Source organism: Apaloderma vittatum, unplaced genomic scaffold (genome assembly GCF_000703405.1).
Source record: "Apaloderma vittatum isolate BGI_N311 unplaced genomic scaffold, ASM70340v1 scaffold14402, whole genome shotgun sequence".
Taxonomy (NCBI): domain Eukaryota; kingdom Metazoa; phylum Chordata; class Aves; order Trogoniformes; family Trogonidae; genus Apaloderma; species Apaloderma vittatum.
In genome coordinates, this window is record NW_009704260.1 from 6,748 (window position 1) to 17,980 (window position 11,233).

General features: G+C 40.0%; 1 protein-coding gene across 1 annotated transcript in view; it reads right to left on the reverse strand.

Moving 5' to 3' along the window:
• Nucleotides 1–276: 276 nt before the first annotated feature.
• Nucleotides 277–11,233, reverse strand: part of ANKS6 (ankyrin repeat and sterile alpha motif domain containing 6) — a gene marked incomplete at its 5' end in the record, with an annotated part of 38,493 nt that continues 27,536 nt past the window's right edge. The window contains 4 exons of the mRNA XM_009864995.1: nucleotides 277–389; nucleotides 7,330–7,426; nucleotides 7,560–7,676; nucleotides 8,950–9,017. Coding sequence (XP_009863297.1) covers nucleotides 340–389; nucleotides 7,330–7,426; nucleotides 7,560–7,676; nucleotides 8,950–9,017 — 332 coding nt within the window. The remainder of the gene's footprint in view (nucleotides 390–7,329; nucleotides 7,427–7,559; nucleotides 7,677–8,949; nucleotides 9,018–11,233) is intronic.

Genomic DNA, 11,233 nt, shown 5'->3' on the forward strand with positions numbered 1-11,233 from the left:
GCCTTCTACGGGTTCTTCATCTATCAGCAAGGGTAGAATGGAAACATGAATCTTCTTATGAGGTCATTCATTCTTCTGACTTTGCTCTTCTAAAATCCAGACCACTGTCACCTTAAACAATTCAACACTTAGGCTGAATTATAAAAGCAATTTCTTAATTGCTTTCTTTAATTCTTTGTGGGATTCAAATTTTAAGCACATTACTGCAGAAAGTCCGATACACGTGTAGTTAGGACTAACTTTTCAAATTTTCACTTGTACACTTGGATTTACTCAGTCAGATGCCAAACTTCACCATAAACCACCCCTCCAAAAAACCCACCTTTTTTTTTCCAGTAGCTACCTTTTAGGAGAAACAGCTTCTTGTGGTTTTACAGAGCAGCCAGGTGCTGTAAAGGAAAAAAATAATAATCTGAAAAACTGCTACAAGCAAGACTCACAGTGTTAAAGAAGACAAGAGTAATTCCACAACTACTTCTTAATAAACCTTTGTTATACCAGACTCCAACAATTTGACCCTGTCATTAATTTCAGTCATTTTAAGCCTTCTCCTGCATAGGTATGAAAAGTCAAAGTCAGATGTGAAAAGGTCATCTACTGCCACAAGCCTTTCCAGTACCTCTCTACTCACAATGTGTACTTTCCAGGAAGTAATTACCTGAATTCTGTATGATTTTTATTTACAAATCTATATTGGGTTTGCTCCTATTTTTACTTGTTGCTCTACTATCTCTCTAACTCCCTCTTCTGGGTAATTTCCATTTGATACTTTTGACTCGGAATGCAAAAGTGGAAAGTAAACACCCAAATGACTCCCCACTCTCTTCCACTTTATTCTGACACATCTTATAAAATACCTATATATGTATCTGAAGATAAATATGTGTAAGTATGTATTAATACACAACATACTATCATATATAAAGACAAACTGGAAGACCAGAATTTCTGCAAAGGATTATACATCAAATGGTATCATACACTTTTTTTATCATAGATGTAGTTTTCATTTAACTTGTATCTGGAGAATATTCAGTTTATTCTTTCAGTATCTAAATCCTCCCTTTGTTCAAGTGCCACTGCTAGGGGGTCCTCTCTTCCCACCTGTTGTAAGTGTTGTGTTTAGGTGAGGCGGAGCAGCTGGATGTCTATACCGAGTGATGAGGCTCCTTTTTTAATTCTGATCATTTCAATAAACTTGGTATTAGAAAGTAAACTAAGCTAACCAACAGTTACTTTTACTTCCAACAAATCATTATTAACTATTTTTTTTCATAATGAGGTCAAGAAATGCCCTAGGAGATAAAGAATCACAGAATCACAGAATCACTGAAGCTGGAAAAGACCTCCGAGATCATCCAGTCCAGCCTATGACCCAACACCATCACATCAGCCAGATCACGGCACTAAGTGCCACATCCAGCCTCTCCTTAAACACCTCCAGGGACGGTGACTCCACTCCTTCCCTGGGCAGTGCATCCCAGTGCCTGATCACACTCTCCATGAGGAAGGGCTTCCTGAGATCTAACCTAAACCTTCCCTTACACAGTTTCAGACCATGCTCCCTGTCACTGGTTGTCTGGGCGAAGAGCCCGACCCCCACCTGACTACACCCTCCCTTCGGGCAGTTCTAGAAAGTGAGAAGGTCCCCCCTGAGTCTCCTCTTCTCCAGGCTGAACAACTCAACTCCCTCAGCCTCTCCTCATAAGACTTTCCCTCTAGGCCCTTCCCTAGCCTCGTTGCTCTCCTCGGACTCGCTCCAGCACCTTCAGAGTATAAACCCTGGACGCTCTCTCGCTTTTTCCATGTAATTTCTGTGGAAATAGCAAATTCTGTTACGAGCCCTGGACTGGAGCAAGGGAAATCCACCAGCTGTTTCCACTTTTTATCACAGATCTAAAATGTAACACTTTCTTACATATGTATTGTAAGTAGCATATGGAATTTTACTTCCACTCTTCCGGAAGGAAAAATTTCAGTTACTTTACTCCCTTTAACTTCTTTCACATTTTTGTTTCTGATTTGGCAAGTCTGTGCTGAGAAGCAGCTCTCTCTCCTTTGGTGTCATTTCTCCCAAGTAACCTGAAGACCACTGCCAGCTCTCTTCAACCCCTTAATTATCCACTTAATGACTGCATAAATCTTGACATAACCCTTCACCCATAAACCCTAAACAATTAGTCCTGGCAATTAGGCATTCAAAAAGTTAGATTTTCTTTTTTACCAGAATCATGTAAGCAAAAAGGTCACCTCCAACTACAAACTTAAACATTTCCTGGGGTGATACACCTTCTTAAATCCAATTTCCTCAGAAATCTGGACCTCATGCTGCCACTTGCTGTTTCACTGAAGTTGGAGTTCAGACAAAGGAGGAGTGTTTTGTTCCTCAGAGCAGCCATCTTGCCTCCTGCTCCAAATTTAAATGGTAAAGCAGTAAGCTAATTCTGTGTTTGTCTGATACAGTTCACTGGGTTATAAAGAAGCAGTATCATCCTAGCAGCTTCTCTTATCAAGGACACGGTGATGAGCACGCATCGGCAGTTTTTCCAAGCCATAATTTTCTCCCTTGAAAACAACCAAAGTGTCAAAAAAACCCTACAACATTCACTCTAGGAATGAATTCATTTCAGCAGAATTTTCTGAAGGTCATCTGTTCATTTCCATTTAAAAACGAGATGAAAGGAACACTCTAGATGCAAGTACTGTTCATCTATTCAGAATAGGGAGAAAAAATATGGTGCCCCTGAACCTCACGACTTACGGATCCAGTAACTACTGAATTATTTTATATTGCAGTTAGGGCAGTCATGTGCCTTACCCAGTTCAGGCTGGGACTGGAATATGGAGTTCCTACAGCCTAACCCAGTTTCACTGGCATGAGGTGAGGAGGAAATGGTCTCAATATCCATCTGACAGAAAACAAAAACATGTTGAAGCCTGTTGTTTTCTGCAAAGCAGAATTCTCTCACCTCCACCCCAGGGAGGACACAGCAATGGACTTACAAAGGAATCTTTCTCTCAACAATGAGCTTTATTATAACTGAAATAGCTCATCTGCCAAAACCCAACAAACACTCAACAACTTTGCTAGAAGTTCTTGTAGTGAGTATCATGGTGAGTTCAGAAGCAATGACCTCAGCAGGTGCTCAAGGAGAAGCTAGCTGAGGGTACAAGCAAACAACTGATTTTGAACTGCAAAAAAAAAAAAAGAAAAGAAACTGTAGTATCTTCTCTAAAGGAGCCTGTTGTGTGAAATTAATTATACCACCAATCCTCTGCTTCTGATCATTTTGCTTTTACTTTTTCTGCCTCTCATTTTACACAGTGTTCCTTAGAAGTGCAAATGTAGATAATTACTGCAGTTCTCTTTTCCGTTCTAGAAACACTCATCTGGATGCTTTTTTGTTTCTGTTGCCCTGCCATCTCATACCAGGCTTGATGAGCAGCTACAGCTCCTGGCCCACTGGCAGCAGAGGGAGGGGCTGAGCCTGGCTGGTGTGCGTTGGGGCATTTTGGAGGAAACTGAGGGTGAGCAGGCACTGGAGCTGTGGATGGGGAATGGTGGGCAAGCTGTAGATGTAGACATTCACAGGCTTGGGGATGGGTAGTCAGCCTACACACCTCCCACAATTATAAACTACATTTCCAGGAAGTGAGGATTCCGTTTCTTTTCCCCTGCTTCTTCCTTTCTGAGCTATATTCAGATTGTACGCTGTAGAATCATAGAATCATTTAGGTTGGAAAAGACCTTTAAGATCAAAGCACCTCACCTACACATTTCATTGCCTTCTTTACACCCCCACAGGCTGGAAACTTCGTAAAAGCAGAGCTACACTGGCAGCCACTCTGTTTTAGGTACTGAGATTTTAAAACGACTCAAAATATTGAGGAAATCACAGTGATAGGTGTGAAAACAGCAATCCTGACACAGCTGGAAGAGCAGGATATTTTTATTATCCTGTGAGCTATACCTAGCTTTCTAAAAGGGAAAATCAAGTGGCTTTCTTGTTAATGGTGTCTAGGCAGGCTCCTAGGAAGAGCTGTAGAGAAACCAGTGGCTGCAGACCATGCAAAAAGCATAAAAATTTCACAGACTGTTTTTCAAACACATCAAAGGAGGCAGCCAGTTACCGATGCCATGATGCCAATCAATAATTAGACTGTTATGAGCTAGAGAAGTAAGTTCACATCAGAAAAACTAAATGCATTCACCATGGAAAAACTTGGTAAAGTTTCCATTTCAGAAGCCTTCTTTATGTGGGAGTCCAAGGTATCTTAACCTGAAGTATTGGCAAGAAAAGATTATGAAACAAGACACAAAATAAAAAATAACAAATTGCTAAGCCAGATGTTTGAGAGGAACACAAGCATTAAGCAGCCAAGTAGAAAGCACAAGTTCTTGTTTTAAATCGCCACATAGCTGAGAAGTGATAAAAATGAAGCTTTAGTTCTTCAGTGGTTCAAGAGGAGATCCAGGGAAACACAAACTAGTGAGATGACCAATAGAACAAGACGGATTAGCAAAAACTACAACAAAGAATCTGGAATTTTGTGGAAAACAATCAAAAAGAAATTTGAAAAGTCTTGCCTTGCCAACCTAGTAGAATTCCTTGAAGGTGCCAACAGTCTTGTAAATAAAAGAGGTCTACCCGATGCCTGGATTTTTACAAGGCATTTCAGAAGGTCCAAGGCTGGCTCTTAAGACAATAAGGAACTCAGAGAGTAAAAAGAAAATTTCTTGTGTGGATAAATGATCAGTTAGGCAGGGAGAGGACAGAAAGTGGGAGTAAACAGTGATTTTTTTTTTCCATAGTAAAGAGATTCACCATAGTAAAGCGATTTCACAGGGATCTGCATAAGAACTTCGAATATTCAATATATGATTTTGAAAGGGCGTAGAGATGAAGTGGCGAATTTTCCTGCTATCCACGTAAATAAAAAGAGACAAACAGAAGACTTCATGAGAAATAAGTGCCCGAACAACATGATGGTAGACAAATGGTGATAAATACGAAGTAATATGAAGTGTGAGAGGTTATATAAAATGATAGGCTCTGAGCTCAAACTCAGTAGAAGAGCTAAGTCATAAGAGGTAATTCCAGTTAATACCAATTCAGTCTTCAGTTACAGCAAGAAAAAAATAAGCAGAGTACTAGAAATAACTAGGAAAGGGCAAGAGAACTAAAAATAGAGAATACGACTGAAAAATAAACATCCCTGCCACGTGTAAATCCATGGTATACCTACATCTTGAATACTGTATGGCAGGCTGGTACCTCCAAGTCTGAAAGGATATAGCAGAAAAGGAGAAGAAGTCAGAAAAACCATGGTGCAGATAATGATTGAGAATGACTGCACAGTCTGTAAGTCTTCCATAAGAAAGAAACACGACTGAGGCAGAGTATCACAATATCTGTACAATCATCAGTAGCATGGAAGCAGTGAAGAGGGAACAATTGTCCTCTGTATCTTCTGATCCAGTAGGATGAAGCAAAAGAAGTCAGGACATGGCAAGTTCACAGCAAATGAAAGCAAGCACCTCTTCACACCAGCGTCAAATGAGACCGGATGAAAATGCTGAACATAACTGTATGGACCTTGGAACTGACTTGATACAGCTGCTCTCATCTTTAAAGTATTACACATTCCTGGAAATTCAAGTTCCAGAGACCATGTAAGGGTCCCACTGCTACTTTTTACAATAAAAAGCAGCTTACCTGGTATAGAAACTTCTTTTATCTACATGTTCTCTTTCTCTTCCTCCTCTGTTAGTGCTTCTCTTGCCACTTCACAGTCAAATTTATTTCATGGAGCTCTCAGACACAAAAACCCAAAAGCTAGATCTCTGATGGCAGCCTCCTTGCAGCATCTTCTCAGCTGGTCATCAGGAGCAACTGTTGCCTCCATTCTTGCAAAAGGATATTCTCCTCAACTCTCTGTCACCATTACTGCCTCTTGCTGTCTTCAAGACACTTGTAAGCTCAGTGGTCAGGCTCAACAAGTTGCTTGGAGACACGTGACAACTCGAGACGCTTCTTCAGTTCTTCATTAATAGCACGTTATCAAATCCCAAGTAGCAGCTTCTGCTCGCCTAGTAGTACCTACAGAAGAGGCTCTTCAAGTCTGGGATGTTATCGAGAGACATCCGGAAGTTTCCATACAGGCTGACTACTCTACAAAGGGGAAATACACTGCTCGATGCCTATAGGGACACCTGACAGTGGCTTTTGGTCAAGCAGCCTATCCAGAATACAGAAAGCAGCCCACACTGACTACATATGCCCCAGTAATGCCCAGTTTTCCCCAAGCCAGCAGCAGGACTACAGTCAGAACCTGCTTTCACATATTTAGTGACATTCAGCTGACTGAGATTGGAACAACTGGGACTTGCTCACTATTAAGGCCTCCTAAAGCATACAATACCTTAAATATTACTTAATATGAAATGATTTTGTTGAGTCAATGTAATCAGCAAAATAAGCACCTGAAGGAGAAAACAGGCACTTGAACATGGTGAATTTCTCAAGGCCATGTGATGGCTTTCAAGTTCCTGCTAAAACATGGATCCAGAAGTACACACATGAACAGATTTTGCCCCATTCCTTAACCCTGAGCAACAGATGCACATCTGCCTTTGGCTCAGGTGGCTGGCAGAACACAGAGTCGTAACTTTTGCATCTAGGGTTGACTGCAGTAAATGTGCTCATTGTTAGAGGTCAGCAACACCCTTCTGTACATTTTGATTACATAGTACATTTTAAAAGACAGTTTCTTCAGCAAAGGCTAGCAGTTAACACTGGTGGCTGGAACAGATGTATTCCAAAGAAAGCAACTATATGCAATCACATAAAAATAGTTCCTATGCAAAATAACTGAATAGCTATCTAGGCCAGTATCCTAAATGGTAAACCTTGAACGTATTTAATCTATTTGATCACACTAATGAAAATTGTCTCCTGTAAAGAATATGCACAAGGAAATTATTATACAGAAATGCACTGCCCACTGCTGCTGTAAATACACCCACTTTATATACGGTATAGTGTATACTAGTAGTTTGCTATACTTATATCCATTTTCTCTATTTAGTAATGCATAATAAAAATCTTACGCTTATTTCAGATAGTACTGAAGTATGTATAAAAATCTAATGGATACTTCTGCCTTTTTACATGGAAATCTTCTCTATAGTCTCAGCAAAAGACGTAGATGTGCATCAATCATTAACCCAGAAAGCAGTTAACTGGCTTGTTTGTCACATTCTGTCTTCTACCCAGAATTAATTAGAAATACCCATACATTTTTCAATTAATTTCAGGTGCTACTTACACTGGGAATGACCTGGAGGTCGTGTGTTACTAACACTACTCTCAAAGGAAGAGTGGAAGTTGTGTATCGTTTCTTGTAAAATTTGTCTCTCTCGACCCTGTAAAAGCACAATAAATTAAATTAACGTATTAAATTTCTGTTTAAAAAAATTAATTTATTAAGAGTTCACAAAAAAACGTGTAAGTATGTGTGTCTATGCCCAGGGAGTCACAGCGTACTACTGAGTGTACCTTTCCTGCATTCAGTTCAGAAATAGCTGCCAAAATTTGCTGCCTTGATCCATCAGTTTTAATACCCAGCTCCTTCAGATCACCATCAGTAAGCGTAAGGAAGGCTTCCATATCCACCTGCACAAGAGGGAAAAAAAAAACCACAAACCACAAGTTTACCCAGGTAAAGACTCACTATTACAGGTTAAAAGTGTTTAGTTCTCTTTTTAATTGTGTAGACTTACTGCAAATATTGTGTACACAAAATTTTTTCATGAATTACCATCACTAAATGGTACCCACTTTACCACTCTGTTGTCAGGTTTTAAATCTGCTGGTAATAATTCAATTAATTATGACAGTACACTTAAAATATTGACAGGGTGGGTTTTTTTTCAGAGAAGCTCTGTCAATACAGAATACACACTCTCCAGAAAATAAATCCTTCTACTTACAGTAGCAGTAGCTGAATAAGTCTAAGATTTCTCTCTCTTCTTCTCCCCCCTGTCTCCCAAGTATTTTTGGAATTTCAGATTCTTGTCTGTACTTTTTCAGTGTTTCTGAGGGAAACTTATGGTTTATTCATATACCAGTTTTTATTATATCAACATACCCATAAGGCTGTGGTAAGGACAAACATCTAAAACTTTTCATACTGATATAACCTTCACACACAGAGCATATTAATTTCTACAAAATGCTCCCTTCTCTATCTTGTGGGGGAATGATAACAAGCCTAGTGTATTGTGGTGCAGCGAAGTAATTTGTTTGTGATGCAGCGACGTCACAGAATCAGAGAACGTCAGGGGTTGGAAGGGAGCTCGAAAGATCACCCAGTCCAACCCCCAACACAGTAACATCAAGTTACTGTGTGTCCATTCACTACCCTTTGTCTTCAGCCAAACAAATACACGGCTGTTGCTCACATCGGATACTTAAACATTTTAATGAACTTTTACTTATTTGCAGCAATATTTCCTTTCATTGCATCCTTCAGGCAAGTCACTGTCACAGGCCCCATCTACAACAATTTAGTTGTCCCGCAGCCCCCTCAGCAACTCACATCCTCCTGTTCCCCATCTAAAAATTAAGTTCCAGTTGCAATTCCAGGGATGACACAGTATGTCCTATAAGCTGTTTAGCCACATTGGAGACGGACACATATAGAAAAAGACAAGTGTAAAAAGAGAGAGAAAATAAAAAAAAGTAGGTTCAGTATAAAAAGCACTGATATTTGCAATATCCTGGAGAAGGCCGCAAATACCACTTTGTCCATGTCTCATGGTCCTCTCTAAAACCAGAAACGGTTTAGAACTTTGAATTTGTGATTCTTGATCACAATTATGATGCGTGTGTCATGCACTCCTTTTTCTAAAACAGTAAAAAATAAAATCTTTTCATAAAGACATACCTCTTGCTCCTCAAAAATAGGCTGATATTTTTCAAGTGACAATTTTTTAAGGATGCCAGTCAGCTCATCTGTAATAATAGAAAAAAAAAAGTAAACAAAACCACCTCATGAAATAGGGAAGATTTCAGTTCTCTCTGCATTATTAGCTGCTGAAAATATGTACTAAAACATATATTCCATACATTGATCACAGAATCATAGAATCATAGAATGGCCTACGCTGGAAGGGACCTTAGAGATCATTTTAATCCAGCCTCCCTGCCGCCAGGGACACCACCTCTTGACTAGATCAGGCAACACATGGTGACCGAACAGGAATCGAACCCGCGACTTTAGCGTTGTTAGCGCCACGCTCAACTGACTGAGCTAACCGGCCCCCTCAATATATCATAACAAAAATACAATCACATTTACTCTGTATAAGGAATTAAAAATACTGGCTTACTCGTTCTCACCTACTTCCATATACTGTAATTCCACATAGTCTTACCTTGCTAGGACAAAATCTTTCTGCTGTATTGTCCTTTCTTCCTCATTAAAAGGATCTTAAAAAAACCAAACCAATTCGAGGTCTAAAATGCAGGTGCTTTGCCCCAGATCACAGAGGTTAGGTGTCAGAATTCCTCAAGGAAGCAAGGAACTGAACAGCCTATTTCCACATCATGATCCAGGAAGGCAAAGTGCAGAGCAAGCAACCACCCAGTTGCTCATTCAAAACACTGATACAACGAGGCTGCATCTGGGCTGCTTTTCCTTCAGTGCCTGACACCCAGGCATCTTGAACAGATAGCTCAAGTCCACCGAAGATGAAACCTGACCACAGTTCAAGTTTCATAAGCTTACTTCCAAGGCTAACAGCATTGAATATGAGGTTTCCTCTCAAAGTGGAAGGAAATTAAAAGTCAGAGGACCTGATGGTGACTCTTCCCACATATTTAAAATGTGATTAGCCAGTTAAAAAAGCCTAAGTGCAGTTTTAGAATAACCCACTGTTACCTCTCTTAATTACACACAACCTCTCTCAGCTAAGGATCCCATTCATTTTTATTGCTTTGCTGTCACAGGTGACTATTTTTTCCCAGAAGTATCAAAATCGTGAAACTAAAGAGTCAAAGTCAAAGTGAGTTCAAGCAATTATGTTACACAACTAAACTATATTTAATATTCCCCATATAAACTCACTTGCATTATAAAGACATCATTATTCCATTCCCAAATATATTATTTATTTCACATCTTTGTCTCTTGACTGTCCTTTTTCTTCCATCATTAGTAGAAACGTAAATGAGAATCTTGTTGTCTAAGCTTCTCAAGTGGTGCTTTTCTGTGCACCACTCTGGATGCCTGCTTCTTTACATAGAAGCACCCACAGAAAACTGAAGTGAAAAATTCTAGTTTGGTTGCTAGAGTTTTGGGGTTTTATCTCAAGGGCAATTACTTTGGTATGCTTAACACAATTTGTAAAGGTTGGCATGGTTTCAGGTTAAAACCTTTAGTACCCTAACTGAGGTTAATCCATAGAATCAGAGAATGTTCAGGGTTGGAAGTCCAACCCCCCTGCCAGAGCAGGATCCCCTGGGACAGCCACACAGGAACACGTCCAGGCGGGTTTTGAAAGTCTCCAGAGAAGGAGACTCCATAACCTCTCTGGGCAGCCCATGCCAGGGCTCTGTCACCCTCACAGTAAAGAAGTTTCTCCTCACATTGAGGTGGAACCTCCTATGTTCTAACTTAAACACATTACTTCTTGTTCTATTGCTGGGTATCACTGAAAAGAAATTGTCTTCCTCCTCTTGACATCCACCCCTCAGATATTTATATACATTAATAAGGTCCCCTCCCAGCCGTCTCCTCTCAAGGCTAAACAGCCCCAGTTCTCTCAGTCTCTCTTCATAGGAGAGATGTTCAAGTCCCTTAATCATCCTCGTAGCTCTCCGCTGGACTCTCTCCAGCAAGTCCCTGTCTCCATGGGAAAAGATAACCAGCTCTGAAAAAACAGCATGAGAACTACTCCATGCAATGTCATGAAAAAAAACATCTTGCAGAAAGAAAAGTTTCATTAGAAGCCCTTAGATATACCATTAATCTCTTTTTCTTTTAGGTTGCTAGTTAGCTTTCTCATTTTTCTTCACACTGGTGTGCTTAAATTATATGTTTGTGATATGGGAGGAAACTTTCAGGGTCTCTGAGCCCAGACTCTTGCTGTCATGAAAAACTGTAACAGCTGATGCTTCTCACACAAAGAGCTAAGGCTTTCAGCTGTAGGCCCTCCATGTTTTCTTCT